This window comes from Macaca nemestrina, chromosome 17, assembly GCF_043159975.1.
Source record: "Macaca nemestrina isolate mMacNem1 chromosome 17, mMacNem.hap1, whole genome shotgun sequence".
Taxonomy (NCBI): Eukaryota; Metazoa; Chordata; class Mammalia; order Primates; family Cercopithecidae; genus Macaca; species Macaca nemestrina.
The window spans coordinates 19,881,095-19,903,659 of record NC_092141.1 but is presented as its reverse complement, the minus strand read 5'-3'; the positions used below and the strand labels follow the sequence as shown (position 1 = coordinate 19,903,659).

Sequence of the window (22,565 nt, the reverse complement as noted above, 5' to 3'; positions counted from 1 at the left end):
TAATGTCTTTTTTTTTTTTTTTTGAGACGGAGTCTCCGTCGCCCAGGCTGGAGTGCAGTGATGTGATCTCGGCTCGCTGCAACAACCTCCACCTCCCAGGTTCAAGCAAGTCTCCTGCCTCAGCCTCCTGAGTAGCTGGGACTATAGGTGCCTGCCACCACACCCAGCTAATTTTTGTATTTTTAGTATAGACGGGTTTTCACCATGTTGGTCAGGCTGGTCTTGAGCTCCTGACCTTGTGATCTGCCCTCCTCAGCCTCCCAAAGTGCTGGGATTACAGGCATGAGCTACTGCACCCAGCCCTTTTTTTTTTTTTTTTTTTTTCCCTTGAGACAGGGTCTTATTCTGTCACCTAGGCTGGAGCGCAGTGGTGCAATCTTGGCTCACTGCAACCTCTGCTCCTGGGCTCAAGCGATCCTCTCACGTCTGCCCCCCAAGTAGCTGGGACTACAGGTGCAAGCCGCGATACCTGGCTAATTTTTGTATTTTTGTGTAGAGAGGGGTTTCACCATCTTTCCCAGGCTGATCTTGAACTCTTGAGCTCAAACCACCCGCCTCCAGCCTCCCAAAGTGCTAGGATTACAGGCTTAAGCCACTGTACCTGGCCTTATTTAATGTACTTTTTGTCTTTTATAACAGTTTTCAATTCAAATTCTATTTTGTCTGATAGCCAACCTTGCACTTCTCTTTTGCTTGGAAGAGCTTTTTCCATCATTTTGCTTTCAATATGTTTGTGTCTTTAAATTTAAAGCGAGTTTCTTTTGCTTTTCCTTTTTTTTTTCTTTTTTTCTTGAGACGGAGTCTCACTCTTTCACCCAAGCTGGAGTGCAGTGGCACAATCTCAGCTCACTGCAACCTTGGTGTCCCAAATTCAAGCTATCCTCTCACTTCAGCTGGTTCCACAGATGTGCAGCACCATGCCTGGCTAAGTTTTTTGTATTTTTGGTTTCACCATGTTGCCCAGACTGGTCTTGAATTCCTGAGCTTAAGCGATCCGCTTGGAATTAGAGGCGTGAGCCACCAAACATGGCCTGAAGGGAGTCTCTGTTTACAGACAGTTTATAGTTGAATTATTTCCTTTTAATCTACTTTGCCAATCTCTGCCTAGGGAGATCTATTTACATTTAAAGTAATTACTGATAAGGAAAGATTTTTGCCATTTCACTATTTTTATATCTTACAGCTTTTTTGTCCCACATTTATTCCATTACTGCTCTCTTGTGTTGTTTGATTTTTTTTAATAGTGGTGTGTTTTGATTCCCTTCTCATTTCCTTTTGTGTATATTTTTCCTTGTGGTTACCTGGGGATTACATATAACATCTAAAGTTACTGAATTCATATTAACTTAACTCTAGTTGCATACAAAAACTACTTCTGTATTGGTCTGTCCCCCCTTTATGTTGATATCACAAATTATGTCTTTATAATAGTTTTAATGCATTTGTCTTTTGAACTCTGTAGAAAGTGAAAAGTAAAGTTACAAACCAAAATTACAGTACTATTGGATTTTAAATTGCCGTTGGCATTTATCTTTTCCAGAGATCTTTATGTCTTCATGTGGCTTTTCTTTACTGTCTAGCTCTTTTCATTTCAACCTGAAGTACTCTCTTTAACATTTCTTATAGGGGAGGTCTTGTTACAGTAATGAATTCCCTCTGCTTTTGTTTTTCTGGAGATATTTTAATTTCTTCCTGAGTTTTGAAGGACAGTTTTGTGGAATGTAGAGTTCTCAGTTTACTTTTTTTTTTTTCTTTTAGCACTTTAGATAATATCCCACTGCCTTCTGGCCTCAAGATTTCTGATGGGAAATTGGGTGATATTCTTATTAAGGATCCCTGTACATTACAAGTTGCTTCTCTCTTGCTGTTTCCAAGATTCTCTCTGTCTTTTAAAAGTTTGATTCTGTATCTCTGTGTGGGTCTCATCAGTTTGTCTTAGAGTTTTTGGAAGTTGCCTTTTTTGTTTTTGAGACGGAGTTTCTCCCTTGTTGCCTAAGCTGTAGTGCAATGGCAGGATCTTGGCTCACCGCAACCTCTGCCTCCCAGGTTCAAGCAATTCCCCTGCCTCAGCCTCCTGAGTAGCTGGGATTACAGGCATTTGCCACCATGCCCACTGATTTTGTATTTTTAGTAGAGTCGGGGTTTCTCCAGGTTGGTCAGACTGGTCTCAAACTCCCGACCTCAGCTGATCCGCCCACCTCCGCCTCCCAAAGTGCTGGGATTATAGGCGTGAGCCACCACGCCCGGCCCAACCTAATTCTTATCTTAGGTAAAAACAGCAATACTTGAAAATGTCAGACCAGAGAAATCATTAAGACATGTTTAATGAAAATACTTAGCAAATTAACCCTGATCTTGTAGCTTTTAGGGAAAAAAGTAACTTTTCCTGTAGTAATAGTTGTGATACTAACAGAGATTTGTGGAAATATACTCCAGGATTTTGGTTTGCTAATGTATAGTATAATTGGAAATCCACATTGGTATTTAAATAAGATGGACTGGAATTTGAATTCTAGTCCCTCACCTTACTAACTCTTTGACATTGGACAAGAAACATGGTCTTTGTGTGCTTTTAATTTTCTTACCCATGATACGAGGATATATTTCCTCAGATAAGGTTTGTGAAGCACCCAGTTCATTGTCTTAGTGAATGTCGAATACTCAGTAGAGGATAGCTGTAATTGTTTCCATGTCAGGGAAAATATTTGAAATGGTCTGAATACCTATTTTCTTAATGTTTTGTAAAGTTGGAATAAAAATTAAGTTCAAGTAGTTGGAAATATTTATACCTATTAGGGAGAAGTTAAGCTGAGAGTTGCTCTGAACCATGAGAATTATTGTCAATAGTGAAACAACTATTGAATGTATTATTTTTGTAGTTTTTTTTTTTTTTTTTTTTTTTGAGACGGAGTCTCACTCTTGCCCAGGCTGGAGTGCAGTGGGGCGATCTTGGCTCACTGCAAGCTCCGCTTCCAGGATTCATGCCATTCTCCTGCCTCAGCCTCCCAAGCAGCTGGGACTACAGGCGCCCGCCACCTCGCCTGGCTAATTTTTTGTATTTTTAGTAGAGACGGGATTTCACCGTGTTAGCCAGGATGGTCTCAATCGCCTGACCTTAGGTGATCTGCCCGCCTCAGCCTCCCGAAGTGCTGGCTGAGCCACCATGCCCAGCCAGTTTTTTCTCTTTTTAATGTGAAACCAGCATTAGGAGTACATCTAGGGGCGAAGGATAGTTTGTTGTATAAATCAGCTGCCTCAATTTCCTCTTAGGACAATTAACAGCTGTAGTTCACATGGGTTCTACACGGGCCTGGAGATCACAGTTCTCCTGTGGAGCTGTCCACTGGGGGGTGGCATATGTTAGAGAACATGTCTGTGTAAGTAGCATCAGAGTATGTTGTGTTGGTGATACATGTTTTGAAAATGCATAATTACTTAAAATTTGTTGATTCATTATTTTATATGATTATAAAAATAGTTTTTATAGAGGATTTATAAAAAATATGCTTTTACATTTAAAGGAAATGGAGGCTGTATAAAGAAGTTAAATTCTGATCTCAAAGACGTTGTGTTGAATACGTTGAGAAAAATAACCTGGTTGATATTTTAGTCAACGTCTCTTTAAAGGTTACATTCTCATTTCTTGTTACAGAAGCATTTTTTAGCCATCCTTTTCTTGAGCAAGTTCCAGTAAAAAAATGTGAGTACCCATTTTTTGTATTTTCACTTAAAGAATGAATGCAAGCTTTAGGAAAAATTAATTATTTTTATTACAAAATTGATCTTTTATAGTGCCTCTTAAAATTTCGTTGAATTTACTTTTTTTTTTTAAATGGAGTCTTGCTCTGTCACCCAGGCTGGAGTGCAGTGGTGCAAACTCTGCCTCCTGGTTTCAAGTGATTCTCCTGCCTCAGCCTCCGGAGTAACTGGGATTACAGGCGGGTACCACCACACCTGGGTAATTTTTGTATTTTTAGTAGAGACGAGGTTTCACCATGTTGGCCAGGCTGGTCTCAAACTCCTGACCTCAAGTGATCCTTCCGCCTCAGACTCCCAAAGTGTTGGGATTATAGGAGTGAACCCTTGTGCCTGGCCTGATTTTCTTAGATACCTACGATTGTGTTTGTTGAATAACTGTTCTATTTTTCCTTCTGAAACAAAGTTGATATAGTTTTAGTAATTGCTGCATTTTTAGTTTCATCAGCAGATGTGGTAATAAATAGGTGAATGCAAATTTTCAGGGAACACAAAGGTGTAGTGGTTTTGGCAGGTGTTTCTATTATACAGGTCATATGACTGCACTACAAAATGATGTAGTTCATTTGTGTTTCTTCCTCTAGCTTGCCCAGTTCCAGTGCCCGTGTATTCTGGTTCTGTCTCTGGAAGCTCCTGTGGCAGCTCTCCATCTTGTCGTTTTGCTTCTCCACCAGTAAGTTCTGGTTTTATTAAAAATAGTTTCAGAGTTAGTGCTATTACATCTGTTCTCAAATGGAGCATGAACATACACTGTGGATATTCTTTTTATGTGTAATGTTTACTAATGCAGTTGAGGTTTGGGAGAAAGAACATTATAGTTGGGTCAAATGGACCTGTATTTGGACCTCTGCCCATATGTTACTGTGTAAGCTCCAGAAAGAAATATCACTTCTCTGGGCCATTTTCCTCTGAACAGTGAGTACAGTAATATCACCTTTTTATACCCTATGGTGTTTTGGTGATGATACTTACAAAGAGTACCCATTACAGGTGGATAGGCAATAAATATTTATTTTATCTGAATGCTATAGACATGAGCTTGGATTTTTTTTGTATGTGGAATTTCTACTGATGGAGGAGTCACCTCTGAGCCAGATTTCACTGACTTAAGATTCTCTTAATCATGATTTTTGGCACTTTAAGGTGGCTTCTACTCAAACCTCTTCCTTTTGCTGAAGCTCCCAAGGCATTTTCTTCATGGCTGTGTTCCCTCCCATTTCAGTACTTCTTCCTAATCCTGAGGCCTTCTGGTCACTCTTGTCACTTCTTCCTACTCCACTCTCCCAGGGTTTTACCTATCTCTCCTCTTAGGTTTTTTTTTTTTTTTTCTTTTTTTTTTTTTGAGATGGAGTCTCGCTCTGTCATCCAGGCTGGAGTGTAGTGGTGCCATCTTGGCTCACTGCAACCTCCGCCTCCTGGGTTTAAGCGATTCTGTAGCCTCAGCCTCCCAAGTAGCAGGGACTATGGGTGCACACCACCACACCCAGCTAATTTTTTGTATCTTTTTTTTTTTTTTTTTGAGACAGAATCTCGCCCTATTGCCCAGGCTGGAGTGCAGTGGCGCGATCTCGGCTTACTGCAGCCTCCACCTCCCGGGGTCAAGCAGTTCTCTGCCTCAGTCTCCTGAGTAGCAGGGATTACAGGCACGTGCCACCACGCCCAGCTAATTTTTGTATTTTTAGTAGAGACAGGGTTTCACCATCTTGGCCAGGCTGGTGTTGAACTCCTGACCTTGTGATCTACTCGCCTCGGCCTCCCAAAAAAGTACTGGGATTATAGGCGTGAGCCACCGCGCCCAACCTTTTTTATATCTTTAGTAGAGATGGGGTTTCACTATGTTGGCCAGGCTGGTCTCAAACTCCTGACCTCCAGTGATCTGCCTACCTTGGCCTCCCAAAGTGTGAGCCACGGCACCCGGCCTCAGGCATCAATTTCTTGAATGCCTCTGGCACAAAGGTTAGGGAGCCATAAAAGTGAGGCAACTCAGAGGTTTAAGTGGATGAGACTTGCAGCCTCCATGTGCCTTACCTTATACTAACTAGGGCACCTTTTTTTTGTATATCAAGTGAGTGTAATTTACCTACCTTGTAGGGTTCTTCAGGGATAAGTGAGTACAAACACTTACTGCATGCAGGGTCTGACACATAGTATATAATGCAGGAGGTAGCAACTGTTAGGTAAAGCAGATGCAGATGTAGCCTGTTGCAAACAGACAAGTCTCAAAACTGGCAATAAATGTTTCTTATGCAGCCCTGCAAATTCATACCAAGTAGATAAAGCAGATTATGTTAATAAGACTTACGTTCTGGTGAACTAAAAAAATTAAGAGCCAGGCATGCTGGCACCAATCCTAGCCCTGCTGCTTGCCCAGTCAGTGACTTTGGGCCGGTCAGTTAGAGAGGTGGGCCATGGTGTCCTCATCTGGACCATAGGCTTGATTAACCTTTGCTTGCAGGGTCCTGGTAGTAATGTGTGGGAAGTGCCTAGCCATGGCAAATTCTCAATAAATTGTGGCCATTATTATGAACCATATATTTGACACAATGTAATATGAAAAGCAAAGCTTGTGCTAGAGAAAAGAACAACAGGGAAGAATCTAATTTTGGGAGAGCAAACATAAAGGAGCCTGTGGGATGATAGTGTGACTGAGGGATGAGAGGCCAGCAGGGAGGACGTTGAACTGGAAATTTTCTTTGACTGGAGAGAGCATTTTGGGGTTTTTGTTGGTTGAAAGAGAACAAAATAGCAGCCAGGTTAGGGCTGCCAAGGAGTAGCTGAATGTAGAACTAACTGGAGGAGTGAAGAGAGGCAGGAGAAAGAGAAGGACTTTTTTAGGTGTTAGAAACTCTGGTGGACAAACCTATTTTTACTGAGGCAGGAAGACTGTTTGATCCCAGGAGTTCAAGACTAGCCATCTCTACTTAAAAAAAAAAAGCCAGGTGTGCCTGGGCATAAGTGTAGACTCAGCTGTAAGGGAGGCTGAAATGGGAGGATTGCTTGATCCCAGGAGTTCAAGGCCAGCCTGGGCAATATAGTAAGAACCTGCCTCTACTAAAAAAAAAAAAAAAAAAGAAAAAATCCATCGGGGCGTGGTGACTCGACGCCTGTAATCCCAACACTTTGGGAGGCTGAGGTGGCTGGATCAGGAGATCAGGACCATCCTGGCTAACATAGTGAAACCCCGTCTCTACTAAAAACACAAAAAATTAGCCAAGCGTGGTGGCACGCACCTGTAGTCCCAGCTACTCGGGAGACTGAGGCAGGATAATTGCTTGAACCTGGGAGGTGGAGGTTGCAGTGAGCCAAGATTACGCCACTGCACTCCAGCCTGGGCAACAGAGCAAGACTCTGTCTCAATAAAAAAAGCAAACCAAACGAAAAACAGTAAAATGGCCGGGTGTGGTGGTTCATGCCCGTAATTCCAGCACTTTGGGAGTCTGAGGCGGGTGGACCACTTGAGGTCAGGAGTTTGAGACCAGCCTGGCCAACATGCCAAAACCCTGTCTCGGTGTTTTTTCAAATGCAAAAAGTAGCCAGGCATGGCGGCATGCACCTGTAATCCCAGATACTCAGGAGGCTGAGGCAGTAGAATCACTTGAACCCAGGAGGCAGAGGCTGCAGTGAGCCGAGATCACACCACTGCACTGCAGCCTGGGTAACAGTGAGACTCCATCTCAAAAAAAAAAAAAAAAAAACAATAAAATAAGTCACTGGCATAAACATATCCTTTTTATGTCTTATTCATTAGAGTTCTTTAAAACATAAGGTTGGGCCGGGCTCAGTGGCTCATGCCTGTAATCCAGCACTTTCGGAGGCCGAGGTGAGTAAATCGCTTGAGATCAGGAGTTTGGGACCTGCCTGGCCAACACGGTGAAAATTTGTCTCTACTAAAAATACAAAAATTAGCCAGGTGTGGTGGTACGCGCCTGTAATCCCAGCTACTTGGGAGGCTGAGGTGGGAGAATCGCTTGAACCGAGGAGGCGGAGGTTGCAGTGAGCTGAGATTGTGCCACTGCAGAGTGAGACTTTGTGACTTCGTCTCAAAAAAAAGAAAAAAAAAAGCAAAAAAAAAAAACCAGATAAGGTCAGCTGGGTGCGCTTGCTCACACCTGTAATCCTAGCACTTTGGAAGGCCGAGGTGGGAGGATTGCTTGAGACCAGCTTGGGCAACATGGTGAAATCCCATCTCTACAAAAAAATTAAAAATTAGCTGGGTGCTTGAGCCTCTGACAGAGAGACCCTGTCTCAAAAGCCAACCAACCAACCAACCAACCAACCAATAAACACTATTTTAGGAAGCCTTTTTTTTTTTTTTTTTTTTTGTGAGACGGAGTCTCGCTCTGTCGCCCAGGCTGGAGTGCAGTGGCCGGATCTCAGCTCACTGCAAGCTCCGCCTCCCGGGTTTACGCCATTCTCCTGCCTCAGCCTCCCGAGTAGCTGGGACTACAGGCGCCCGCCACCTCGCCCGGCTAATTTTTTGTGTTTTTAGTAGAGACGGGGTTTCGCCGTGTTAGCCAGGATGGTCTCGATCTCCTGACCTCGTGATCCGCCCGTCTCGGCCTCCCAAAGTGCTGGGATTACAGGCTTGAGCCACCGCGCCCGGCCTAGGAAGCCTTTTTAAAAAATGGAAATAAAGTAGAAAACGGGAAAAAAGGAAAGTACAAATCTTTGTATCTAGTTTCCAGTTACTGGGATTGGAAAATGGGGTGGTTTTATAGACCTTATATTTAACATAACATGTCAAAAATAAGATGATTTCATATATGCATCCCTTTCCTTCTTTCTAGGACTGGTGTAGACTCATACAGAGGCTTGAGATACACAGGCATGCGATATAGCATTGTCGTTTTTACATTCTCATGTAAATATCTAGCTGCTATTTTATTCCAGAAAAATTCTAGGCCCCCCCAAAACAAAAAATTATAAACAATAAAATCTCCAAATCACTCTTTTAATTATGATACTGACTGGAGATTAAATGCTATTTAGATGGTAAATCTTGAATATTTATTTATTTATTTATTTGAGACAGAGTCTCACTCTGTCACCCAGGCTGGAGTGCAGTGGCGCGATCTCGGCCCACTGCAACCTCCGCCTCCCGGGTTCAAGCAATTCTCCTGTCTCAGTCTCCTGAGTAGCTGGGATTACAGGCATGCGCCACCACTTCCAGGTAATTTTTGTATTTTTTTAGTAGAGATAGGGTTTCGCCATGTTGGCCAGGCTGGTCTCGAACTCCTAACTTCAGGTGATCCGCCTGCCTCGGCCTCCCAGAGTGCTAGGATTATAGGTGTGAGCCACCTCGCCCAGCCTATTTATTCATTTTATAACATTTATTGATTACCTACTTTGTGTGATGTTCTGGTTTATACTAATGAATGAGATGACCAGGTCCCTGACATTAAGGGGGTTTTAATTTAATTGTATGGAGAAGAGGTAGGTAGCTCAATCATTGCCAGAAGCATGTGTATATGTATCTTCATTGCCTATGGTAATATGATTGGGGAACATCAAAATTAGGCTAAAGATTTAGGAAGGCTACTCAGAAGAGGGGATTGTTTGAGCTGAGTTTTGAAGAAAGTTTGCTAGATCAATTAGTGAAAGAATGATATTGTAAGCAGAAGAATTTCCGTACATGAAGTCATAAAAGCATGAGCACTGAAGGAACTCTCTAGCTCTCCATGGCTATTTACATTTACATTTGTTAAAATTAAGTGAATTTTAAAATTCACTTTCTTATTCACACCAGCCACATTTCAAGTGCTTAGTAGCCTTAGCTAGTTGGTGGCTCCCATGGTGCATATCTCAAATATAGGCCTTTTCCATCATTGCAGAAAGGACAAGGCTGCACTCAATAGATCAGTTTGGTGGATGTAGAGAGCATTGTTGATGGGTGAAGGGGAAAGACAGCTAGAGAGGTAGACAGAGGCCTGGGAGTATTTGGAGGTCAAGCAAATGAATTTCAGCTGCATTCTCAAAAGTTGTAGTGAACCAGGCCGGTGGCTCACACCTGTAATCCCAGCACTTTGGGAGGCCTAGGCTGGTGGATCACGAGGTCAAGATATTGAGACCATTCTGGCCAACATGGTGAAACCCCATTTCTACTAAAAATACAAAAATTAAGCTGGGCGTGGTGGGGTGCGCCTGTAGTTCCAGCTACTCGGGAGGCTGAGGCAGGAGAATTGAACCTGGGAGGCGGAGGTTGCAGTGAGCTGAGATCACCCCACTGCACTCCAGCCTGGTGATAGAGTGAGATTCTGTCTCAAAAAAAAAAAAAAAAAAAAAAAAGGTGTGGTGAGCCATTGGAATTATTTTAAAGTGAAGAGTGCTATGATCCAGTGTGTTTTTTAGCTAGATTCTCCCAAAAGCAGGGTGGAGGACTAGGTTGGAGTGAGAGAGGAAATACAGAGGTCTCCACTAGCGGAGAGAGAACACCTTGAGACCCTTGCACCTTTTATCATCATTTTTGTTGTTTACGTCATTACTGTTTTGAGAACAAAGCCTGAACTAAGGCGGCAGTAGGAAAGGAGAAGAGCCAGGTAAGAGAAAGGCAAAGAGCGCACAGATCTTGAAGATTGCTTGAACTTGGGACCTGAGGAAGAGTGAGACTTTGCTAGTGACAATGGCTGACTGGCAAGGTCACTCTGAGGGAACTTGGGGAGCAGTGCTTTGGAATATAAAGGTGAGAGTTAACATATAGGCATGGATGTGTTGTATAGGCAAGTGAACAAACGGATCTAGAGCTCGTCAGAGAGAATCGTGGCTGGAGATCAAAAAGTGGGAACCATCATTCTGTGAGTGGTAGTTAAAGGTAGGAGGGACGGTGAGCATGGTCGCTCGGATAAATACAACAACTGAAGCGTGAGGAGCCCAGGGTGGCTCATGGGGAACTCTGTACTCTTCTGCTCCTCCTTTTTGAGGGGCACATGAGAAGTATGTGCTCACAAAAGAGACTCAGAAGGAGTCCCCAAGAAATAGGAGGAAAAACAAGACATTGCAGGGTCACTGAATGAAGGGGCAGAGTGTTGAGAAGAATGGTCCACAGTACAGATGGAGCAGAAAGTTCAAGTACCTTAAGGAGTATGGGAAATACCTGCTGGACTTGGCAATAGAAATTATTGATAATCTTAGTAAAGGCAATTTTATTCAAGGATTGAAGACAGAGTGGGTTATGTTGAATTAAGGAATATATAGGATGTGACAAATTTGAGTCAGTGAAGATAATTTCAAGAAATGTTTACAGGCTCACACCTGTAATCCCAACACTTTGGGAGGCTGAGGCATGTGGATCATGAGGTCAGGAGTTCAAGACCAGCCTGGCCAAGATAGTGAAACCTCGTCTCTACTAAAACTACAAAAATTAGCCAGGCATGGTGGCAGATGCTTGTAATCCCAGCTACTCGGGAGGCTGAGGCAGGAGAATCACTTGAACCTGGGTGGCAGAGGTTGCAGTGAGCTGAGATCATGCCACTGCACTCCAGTCTGGGTGACACACTGAGACTCCATCTCAAAAAAAAAAAAAAGAAATGGAGAAGAGATGGTAATTTGAGAGGGTTGTAGGGATTTGAGATGTGAGAAAGTTAAATATGGTTATCTACAGAGGGGAAAAATGCCATAATAAAGGGAGAGTGTGAAAATGTCAGGAGCCAAGGGGAGTTGTTCTAGGTTACTGGGGACGTAGAGGAGCATGGAATGCAGAGCACAGGTGGAGAGAGAAGCTCCCATGGAAGAGAAGCATCTCTTCCACTGTTATGAGGAAGAACGACCAGGGTGATTGTAGATGCAGGTAATTTTGTAAATAGCGGGAGAAGAAACTGGGAAAGTTCCTGCCTAAACCACTGGAAAGAAATTGTGGAGTTAGATACTTAGAATCACATCTCAGCTTGACTCCTTTTTAGTTGTGTGATCTAGGGCAAATTACCTGTCTGAACTTTGTTTATTTATATGTGAAATGGAGTTCACAGTAGGTCTAAAGTTAGATAACATGGAAAGCTCTTAACAGTGCCTAGCCCATGGTTGAGGCTTAGTAGTGCTAGTTCTTTCATCTTCCCTTCCCTTCATTACTTTGAGATACAAAGTCTCTTCAAAAAGTGATAAGGAGAGATTGTGTCAAGTGCATGTCACACACATGAAAATAACTGGTATCAGTGACTGATACCCTGGCACAGTGACATTCAGAGGAGCAGCAGCAGTGAACCAGGTATTTAAGGCTTGGGTTTAAAGAGCATGATACAGTATTTTTCCTTTCCTTAAATAAAGGCAAAGATGAAACAGGTTAATAGGGGCTTAACACAATAAGCTGTGAAGTTCATTGTTGTAGAAAACCATTGTATAGTCAAGATATTCAATGAGTTGTCAACTAGGGTCCTTGAACTAGATAAATGACAAAAGATACGTAGCTAGTTAGCTCTAAGTATTTGTTTAAATATATTTACATGGTTTTCTTCTCTTCCTATTCTATCTCCTACTAACAAACCAACTACTACCCCTGATAAAACAAAAACAAGAGGAACACACGCACACCTGTAAAGTTTTCCAAGTCTGTAAATATATTTCTGGTCTTAAGTGCAGGCACCCTTCCTGATTTGTCTACTTTTTTACATAATGTGGTCTCTTGGTTTCCTCCTTGTAATTTTTCTTCATTATATATTTAAAACTTTTGTGTGTGTAAGATGTCATTAATTTAAAGTCTCTGGACATTTTGTGTTTAGTCATTAAGTGTAGAGTTATTAAGTATCTGCTTTGTTAGGCCATGAGCTAGAACTGGAGGATGCTGTGATGATAAAAATTCACTTTCTCAGAAACTTCAGGAGAGGGAGGCAAGTACATGTGGATAAGTGGTATGATATATTTTTAAGTATCATTTTTGGAAGACATTTTAGAAGTCTTTATGCAAACACTTTTAAAAGAAAGGTTTTCTAAAGGAAAGCTTTTCCAGAGAGATTTTTTGAAACCTTAGATGGAATTGGACTTTATGCCCACTTTTGTGGGGGGGGAAAAAATTCCTTAGTCTAGGCCGGGCACAGTGGCTCATGCCTGTAATCCCAGCACTTTGGAAGGCTGAGGCAGGTAGATCACGAGGTCAGGAGATCAAGACCATCCTGGCTAACATGGTGAAACCCCGTCTCTACTAAAAAATAGAAAAAATTAGTCGAGCATGTTGGCGGGTCCCTGTAGTCCCAGCTACTTGGGAGACTGAGGCAGGAGAATGGCGTGAGCCTGGGAGGCGGAGCTTGCAGTGAGCCAAGTTCATGCCACTGCACTCCAGCCTGGGCAACAGAGCGAGATTCCATCACAAAAAAAAAAAAAAAAAAAAATTTCCTTAGTCTAGTCACTATTCTGACTTGTATTTGATTATTAGGCCAGTTTTAATTTTATGTTGTTAATTTTAGTCCCTTCCAGATATGCAGCATATTCAGGAAGAAAACTTATCTTCCCCACCATTGGGTCCTCCCAACTATCTACAAGTTTCCAAAGATTCTGCCAGTACTAGTAGCAAGAATTCTTCTTGTGACACGGATGACTTTGTTTTGGTGCCACACAACATCTCGTCAGACCACTCATGTGAGAATCTTTTCTACTTGTACACATTATATTATTTAATCTACTAAACTAGCATCTTTTTTTAAACCTGTATATTACACTTTCTTGCGTAGGGCACCTTTTCAAATGAGCATTTTATTTAGTTGTTTAAATTCTCAGAATTATATTCCTACCTTTCTAAAATTTGCTCAATCATCTTCTATTAAACAGTAAGTTTGGATTCTGAAGGTACATGAAAACTTTATAGGAAATGATCTCAAATTCTGTTTGTATCCAAACAGAAACAGAGAAACCAGTGAATGAGTACTTATTTAGTAGATTCTCATTCTAGGCACTTTGCTAGTTGTTGTGAAGACCGTAATCCCTAGACTGAATGTAATTAAGTATTAGCTGGCTGCGGAAGGGAAAACATGGACCACAGCAGCAGTGCTGTGGCAGTTTATAACCAGCATTATGAGAACTGAGAGTTACCTTTAAAAGTCATCTACTACAGTGGTTTTATTTCTTTACCAAAAGTAATTAAAACTTTTAAAATCATGAAACATTTTAAACAAAATAATAGAGCATATACTCAAGGTACCCACTAGGCTGTGTTACTTTTATATAGGTCAGTATTTTGCCATATTTGTCTTAGATGTCTTTTTAAAATACATAAAATGCTGTAAGTCGCCTACGCAGTGGCTCATGCCTGTAATCCCACCACTTTGGGAGGCTGAGGTGGGCAGATCATGAGGTCAGGAGTTTGAGACCAGCCTGACCAACATGGTGAAACCCCGTCTCTACTAAAAATACAAATATTAGCCAGGCATGGTGGCGCACACCTGTAATCCCAGCTACTTAGGAGGCTGAGGCTGGAGAATTGCTTGAACCTCCTCCAGGAGCACTGGGGTCCCCGGCAGGCAGAGGTTGCAGTGAACCGAGATTGTGCCATTGCACTCCAACCTGGCTGACAGAGAGTGACTCTGTCTCAAAAAACAAACAAAACAAAAAAATGCTGTAAGTACAGCTAAAGTGCCTTTTCTCTTTCTGCTCTTGCTAGGGGTATATTCTTCCTGTAGATTTTGTATTTCTACATATAATTGTATCCATACTTAAGATTTTTGTGGCCGGGCGCGGTGGCTCAAGCCTGTAATCCCAGCACTTTGGGAGGCCGAGACGGGCGGATTACGAGGTCAGGAGATCGAGACCATCCTGGCTAACACGGTGAAACCCCGTCTCTATTAAAAATACAAAAAAAACTAGCCGGGCGAGGTGGCGGGCGCCTGTAGTCCCAGCTACTCGGGAGGCTGAGGCAGGAGAATGGCATAAACCTGGGAGACAGAGCTTGCAGTGAGCTGAGATCCGGCCACTGTACTCCAGCCTGGGTGACAGAGCGAGACTCCGTCTCAACAAAAAAAAAAAAAAAAAAAGATTTTTGTGTTTTTACAGTTACAGGTTGAGCCTGCCAAATTAGAAAATCTGAAATGCCCCCAAATCTGAAACTTTCAGAGTGCCAGCATGATGCTCAATGGAAATGCTCACTGAAGCATTTCAGATTTTAGATTTTTGCATTTGGAATGCTCAGTATAATGTAAATATTCTAAAATTCGAAATTCATTCTAGTATCTGAATTGTATAATTGTATAATATAACTAAAACACAGTTTATCCATTTCCCTACTGATTTATTTGTTTTTTTTTTTTTTTGGATTTTTTTTTTTTTTTTGAGATGGAGTCTTGCTCTGTCGCCCGGGCTGGAGTGCAGTGGCCGGATCTCAGCTCACTGCAAGCTCCGCCTCCCGGGTTCACGCCATTCTCCTGCCTCAGCCTCCCGTGTAGCTGGGACTACAGGCGCCCGCCACCTTGCCCAGCTAGTTTTTTGTATTTTTTAGTAGAGACGGGGTTTCACCATGTTAGCCAGGATGGTCTCGATCTCCTGACCTCGTGATCCGCCCGTCTCGGCCTCCCAAAGTGCTGGGATTACAGGCTTGAGCCACCGTGCCCGGCCTCCCTACTGATTTATAGCTGGGTTATTTCTACCTTTTCACTATCCAAAATGTAATGAGCCAGGCATTGTGGTTCACAACCTGTAATCCCAGTAGTTTAGGAGGCTGAGGAGGAAGGATTGCTTGAACCCAGGAATTTGAAACCAGTCTGGGCAACATAGTGAGATTTTTTCTCTACAGAAATAAAAAAGTTAGCCAGGCGTGGTGGTGCACACCTGTAATCAGAGCTTCTCTGGGGGCTGAAGTGGGAGGATCGCATGAACCCCCAATTTCAAGACCAGCCGGGCATCATGGCAAGACCCCATCTTTACCAAAAATAGAAAGCTGGGTGTGGTGGTGCATGCCTGTAGTCTCAGCTTGGGAGTTTGAGGCTGCAGTGAGCCATGATTGTGCCACTGCACTCCAGCCTGGGCAACAGAGCAAGACCCTGTCTCAAAAAATATATATATATTATAACAGACATTCTTGTGTACATGTCCCAGAACTTCTTCTAACTGAAAACTTAGATATCTACAACTTTGTAATATATTGGTACAAACAACTTGTACTAATATTCTTTTTCATGCAGCCCTAGTGTTATGATGGTGTTCTATATTTTCTTCTAAAGATTTTTTTTCACATATAATTTTACCTGTAATTCATTTTTGTAGATGGAGCAAGGTAGAGATCGGTCAGTTGTCCTATTTATTAAATATTTGTCTTTTCTCCACTGATATGCAGTGTCACGTTTGTCATGTCACGTTTGTCATGTCAGCTTGAAATACAGGATGGGGTTTCTTTTTTTTGTCTATATTATAATAATTTTTAAATTTGTGTGTGTCAGTATGTGTGTGTGGTCAGGGAGGGAAGGAGGGGCAGAGAGCAGAGAGCATTTCAGTGTTCTTCAAAATCATTCTGGCTATTCTTGGCCCTTTCCCCCAACATATAGTTTAATTTCGGCTTGATAATTTTATGAAAACCATTTTGGCATTTTGATGGGAATTGGATTGACTGTATAGTATGACCTATTCAAGGACAGGTAGGTTCTTTACAATATTAAGTCACCTAATTACGAATGTGTATTTCTCCACTTATTTAGGTTTCTTTAATGTGTTTTGATACATTTTTATACTTTTCTATATAAAGAGCATTCACATCTTTTGTTTTATCTAGTTGTCTTTTTTCTTGTGTGTGCTGGTGTAAATGTTTCAGAACTGCTCCTGTCAAGATCTTCCTGCTGCCAAATCCTAGGGGTCAGTTCTCATTCCTCATTGTCCTGATGTATCCACACTTGTTACAGTTGATCTCGCCCTTCTTTTTAATGATTAAAAATGTGCCATTGTGAAACGTATCATACATATAAGATGTTTAAAACAGCTATACAGTTTAAAAGTAATGTATAACAAATACCTGAGTGCCCAGCTGATTTTTATCTTTTGTTGGTCTGATTTTCCATCTTTTTGTCTTATTGCTCTAATTTAATTTCATTAATGTTTCTTCTTACCCTTGTAGGGAGTTTTCATTTTATGCCCTCATGTTTTAAATTTTCAGAAGTTTTTTCTCTGAGTATTGTTCTTATTTCAACATGCAGTATATTGTTGTATGCTTCTTGAGGATGGAGAATTTGAAAGTTGTTTGAGAGCTCTGTACATGGGAACGTCTCATTGACAGCAAGCCTCTTTGATGAATGATATGGCGGGGGCAATTCTTGGGACTATTTCCCTTTTGGAGGGCTACTCAGATCCCCCAAAAGACTCATCCAATATTTTGCCTAAAGAGAACCTGATACTATCTGGATTTGCAAAATGGGGGAAGAAGTATGGAGTTCTCAATAGTCAGTGTAAAATTTCATTTAATAACTTTTTTCCACTAGTCTTTTGTCAGTGTAGTACCCTTGCTTTTAATTTTTCCTGCTGTTCTGCAGTCCAGAGACCCTCTGTTTTACTCTGTCCCAAGTGTGAATGTACAGTGGGAGATGGGCATTGCCTACCTGCATAAGGTTGGGGAAAGGATATAAAATTCTAACTGCTTCTTTTAAAAAGAATTCTGTATAAAAAAAATACGTTGTATTATGTATGTTTAAGCTATGCAACATGATATTATGAGATATAAAAATGGCTTACAATTTTTTGACTTTACGTGAAGAGGAAAATGATTTACATTCAGTAGAAACCATCCCTCAAATTTTGAATTTTGATATTTTTCTGTATTAGCAATATGCGGTACAGAACTCTCTTGTGATGCTCGGTGGAAGCAGTGAGCTGCAGCTCCTAGTCAGCCCGCGATCACCAGAGTAAACAGCTGATGCTGGAGATACTCAACACTTTATAAAACAGGCTTTGTGTGCCCAATTGTAGGCTAGTGTAAGTATTCTGAGCGTGTTTAAGGTAGCTGGGCTTAGCCATGATGTTCGGTAGGTTAGGTGTATTAAATGCGTTTTGACTCAGGACAATTTCAACCTACAATGGGTTTATTCAAAAGCGACACCATCTTAGGTTGAGGGGCATCTGTCTATAGTAAAATGGTTACTACAGTGAAATAAATTAATGTATTCATCAACTCACATAGTTACCCACGCCCGCTCCATGAGCAGCTGTAATCTATTCACTTACCAAAAATCCTGAGTATGATACACTATGATGAACTATATTCTGACTGCTTCTAAACAGACTTTTAGTCAATCCTGCTTTTAGTCCTACCTTCAGTGCCACTCTGAAAGGTATCTGGTACTGCTGATTACTCAGCATTTTGGAGTTCTGTGATGTAAATTGGTTTACTTCTGGGCTTTCCAGCTGTCTAAGGTTCTATCTTCTTGGGTCAGCTAAGTCAAATACTACTCGTCCATCAACTTTATACCTTCCAAATTTTGGTGGCTGTGGACTTTTCTGGGTTTTTTTTGATCCTTGTGAGTTTAGGCTCTTCTCTTTTCTGTCCTTCCCGTTGCCTCTATAGTTTCAGAATTACAATATGGTATCAAAACTCTATGAATATTACTTAAAATATGATTATTTATTGGTCCTGACTTAAAATTTTTTTAAATGTGGTCATTGAAAGCCATTTAAGATCTTTTTGTGAATCTTTTTTGTCCTTAGGATAATCCCACTGGGTATATGCAATCAAATTATTGAGTATCAAAGTTACTTGAGGCCGGGTTCAGTGGCTCATGTCTGTAATCTCAGCACTTTGGAAGGCCAAGGTGGGCAGATCACTTGAGGTCAGGAGTTCGAGACCAGCCTAGCCAACATGGGGAAACCCCGTCTCTACTAAAAATACAAAAATTAGCTGGGTGTGGTGGCACACACCTGTAATCCCAGCTACTTAGGAGACTGAGGCAGGAGAATTGCTTGAACCTTGGAGGTGGAGGTTGCAGTGAGCCGAGATCATGCTCCTGTCTGTCTCAAAAATACATAAATTAAAAAAAAAAAAGTTACTTGAAATAATTTCCCTCTCGTGATTAAGCTATCAGGTTGCTACATGATTAGATTCTTTTACTTTTGATTTTTAGGGATTTTATTTTCTTTTGATTTAATTTCGTTTGAAAATTATGTATGGTTTCAAACTCAAAGCTATGAAAGAAAATACACTTAGTGAAGTCTAGCTTCTATCCCTGCCTCCTCTCCCTGTTTTCTGAATTCTCCTATAGGCAAGTATTCATTGTCTTTAAATAAAAATGGACTTCCCCTTTGCCCTGCTACTCTTTGTCCCCTTACCCTGATTTATTTTCCTTTATAAAGGTTATTGCTACCTGACATTATTGTGGTTTTTTTTTTTTTTTTTTTTTTTGGAGAATGGGGTCTTGCTGTGTTGCCCAGGCAGGTCTCAAACTCCTGGGCTCAAGCTGTTCTCCTGCCCCTGCCTCTCTAAATGATGGGATTTCAGGCATGAACTACCACATCTGGCCTTCTATGACATGTTGTTCAACAACCCATGCAAGACCTGAGAGAGTGTTATGCAGGAGGATGGAGTAATCCGACATTTTATTGAACTAGACTCTGTTTTATGGTCAGTTCTTCTATTATGTTATATACATGTTCTTTGCAAAATTTTGCAATAAACTTATGTGCAAAATGGTATTAAGGGCACAACTGTCAGAACCTTTGTCATTGACACAGAAAATGGAACCTGATAAAAACAGTAGCACAGTTTTTGCATGTTTAATGGTGAAGAAGTATGTAAACACTGCAATAAATATGACATTTTATTTTGAAGAAGACCTCAAATTTGCTTATAGAAGTGGACATCCAAAGAGTTGCAGCCTATGTTTTCAGCTAGGTGTAGTTTTCTGAGGTCATCTATTATTTCTTATAGATGAAATCATAACATAAGCCAATGGTAATTTTGCATTGTGCATGAAAACCTAATAATCATGTTGAAACAAATTTGTGTTTTTTTAAGCAGATGGTATAACAGGAACTGATTGTACTTTTTTCTCCTTTAGATGATACGCCATTGGGGACTGCTGGCAGGCGTGCTTCAAATGAGTTCTTGGTGTGTGGAGGGTATGTATATTTACATTGTCTTATTAAAATATTTTTCATATTTTATTTTTGTGGGTAAGGTTATAGAACTTAGTGTTCTTGATTTAAGGTTTATTTTGTTTTACAGTCCATTATTTCTTTTTTTTTTTGAGACGGAGTCTGGCTCTGTTGCCCAGACTGGAATGCAGTAGTGCGATTTCAGCTCACTGCAAGCCCCGCCTCCGGGTTCACGCTATTCTCCTGCCTCAGCCTCCCGAGTAGCTGGGACTGTAGGCACCTGCCACCACGCCCGGCTAACTTTTTGTGTTTTTAATAGAGACAGGGTTTCACTGTGTTAGCCAGGGTGATCTCGATCTCCTGACCTCATGATCCACCCGCCTCAGCCTCCCAAAGTGTTGGGATTACAGGCGTGAGCCACCGCACCCAGCCTCATTATGTCTTTTCTTGAAATTTCATTTAGTTATTTTTTTCTTTGAGATGGAGTCTTGCTCTGTGGCCCAGACTGGAGTGCGTTGGTGGGATATTGGCTCACTACAACCTCCACCTCCTGGGTTCAAGCGATTCTCCTGTCTCAGCCTCCTGGGTAGCTGGGATTACAGGCATGTGCCACCACGCCCTGCTAATTTTTTTTTTTTTTTTTTTTTTTGAGACGGAGTCTCGTCCTGTCATCCAGGCTGGAGTGCAGTGGCGGGATCTCGGCTCACTGAAACCTCTACCTCCCGGGTTAAAGTGATTCTTCTGCTTCAGCCTCCTGAGTAGATGGAATTACAGGTATGCACCACTGTGCCCGGCTAATTTTTCGTATCTTTAGTAGAGATGGGGTTTCACCATGTTGGCCAGGCTGGTCTGACACTCCTGACCTTAGGTAATCCGCCCGCCTCAGCCTCCCAAAGTGCTGGGATTACAGGTGTGAACCACTGCGCCCGGCCTGAAATTTTAATTGTGATAAAAAACACATAAAATCTACTATTTCAGCCATTTTCATGTTTATAGTTCATTAGTGTTAAATATGTTCATATTGTTATGCAACTAATTTCTAGGACTTTTTCGTTTTGCAAATATGAAACTCTGTACTCATTAAACATTACCTCCCCATTTCCCCTACCCCTCAAGGCCCTGATAATAACCACATTCTGCTCTCTATTTCTATAAATTTGACTACTTTAGATACCTCATGTAAGCGAAACCATATAGCATTTGTCTTTTTTGTGACTTGGCTTATTTCACTTAGCATAATGACTGTAAGGTTAATTCATGTTGTGGCATGTGACAGGCCTCTTCCCTTTTTATAGCCGAATTATATTCCATGGTGTGTATATGCTGCATTTTGTCTCTCCATTCATCTATTGATGAACATTTGGGTTGCTTCAAACTCTTTGCTATTGTGCATGCTGTTATGAACATGAGTGTGTAAATATCTCCTTAAGATCCTGCTTTTAGTACCTTTGGATATGTACCGAGAAGTGAGATTGCTGGCTCATATGGTAATTTTGTGTTTAATTTTTTAAGGAATTGGCTAAATTTTCCATAGCGGTTGTGCCATTTTACAATCCCACCAACAGTGCACAGGGGTTCCTGTTTTTCCACATTCTCACCAGCATTTGTTATTTCCAATTTTTTTGATAGTAGCCATCCTAATTAATGAGCGTGAGGTGATACCTCATTGTGATTTTGATTTGCACTTCTCTAATGATTAGTGATGTTGATTGAGCATCTTTTCTTATATGTCTTAGCCATTTGTATGTCGTCTTTGGAGAAATGTCCAGTCAAGATCTTTGCTTATTTTTAAATTGAGTTATTTGGGTTTTTATTGTTGGGTTTTAAGAGTTCTCTCTATATTTTGGATGTTAGCCTCTTGTCAGGTATGATTTGCAAATAATTATTCCCATTCTGTTGGTTGTGTTTTGACTCTTTGTGTCCTTTGATACATGAAAGTTTTTTTAAGTTTGAGGAGGTCATATTTGTCTATTTTTTGTTTTGTTGCCTGTGCTTTTGGCATCATATTCAAGAAATCATTGCCTACTCTTAATGTCATTAAGTTTTCCCTCTATGTTTTCTTCTAGGAGCTTTATAGTTTTGGGTATAATGTTCAGGCCTTTAATCCCCTTTGAGTTGATTTTTGTATATGGTGTATGATAAGATTCCAGCTTTACTCTTTTGCATGTGGATATCCAGTTTTCCCAGCACTATTTGCTGAAGAGATTGTCCCTGTCCCATTGTGTGGTCTTAGCATTCTTGTCTGAGATCATTTCACTGTATATGCAAGAGTATCTTTTTTTTTTTTTGAGATGGAGTTTCGCTCTTGCTCACTCAGGCTGGAGTGCAGTGGTGCGATTTTGGCTCACTGCAGCCTCCGCCTCCCAGGTTCAAGCAAGTCTCCTGCGTCAGCCTCCAGGGTAGCTGGGATTACAGGTGCCTGCCACCACGCCTGGCTAATTTTTTGTATTTTTAGTAGAGATGGCGTTTTGCCATGTTGGTCAGGCCTGTCTCGAACTCCTGACCTCGTGATCCACCTGCCTCAGCCTCCCAAACTTTAAACAATTTGATGTACTCTAAGGCACCCCTTGAGTAGCACCAGTACCTTGGGGTCCCTCAGTGCACAGTTTGGGAACCATGGGGATAAGCAAATCTTGTACAAACTTGTTTCTTTCCTTTCTTTGAGGATATGGGAATTTAAATACGGGAATTGTATATTGCCAGATTTTCACTTCTTTTGATTTGCTGCCTTTTTTTCTTCTTGAGTCATCTTTGGCTCCTTTTTGGCTTCTCTTCCTATGGTCTAATTCTTGAACTTTCCTTTGCCAGTGATTATGCATTTTTCTCTAAAG

General features: G+C 41.4%; 1 protein-coding gene across 4 annotated transcripts in view; it reads left to right on the top strand.

Moving 5' to 3' along the window:
• LOC105493332 (unc-51 like autophagy activating kinase 2) overlaps positions 1 to 22,565 on the top strand; it is a 105,756-nt gene that overhangs the window by 44,935 nt on the left and 38,256 nt on the right. For all 4 annotated transcript variants that reach the window (XM_071082504.1, XM_071082507.1, XM_071082506.1 and 1 more), the window contains exons 11-14: positions 3,653 to 3,700; positions 4,341 to 4,429; positions 13,146 to 13,317; positions 19,698 to 19,758. In XM_071082504.1, the coding sequence (XP_070938605.1) occupies positions 3,653 to 3,700; positions 4,341 to 4,429; positions 13,146 to 13,317; positions 19,698 to 19,758 (370 nt within the window). The remainder of the gene's footprint in view (positions 1 to 3,652; positions 3,701 to 4,340; positions 4,430 to 13,145; positions 13,318 to 19,697; positions 19,759 to 22,565) is intronic.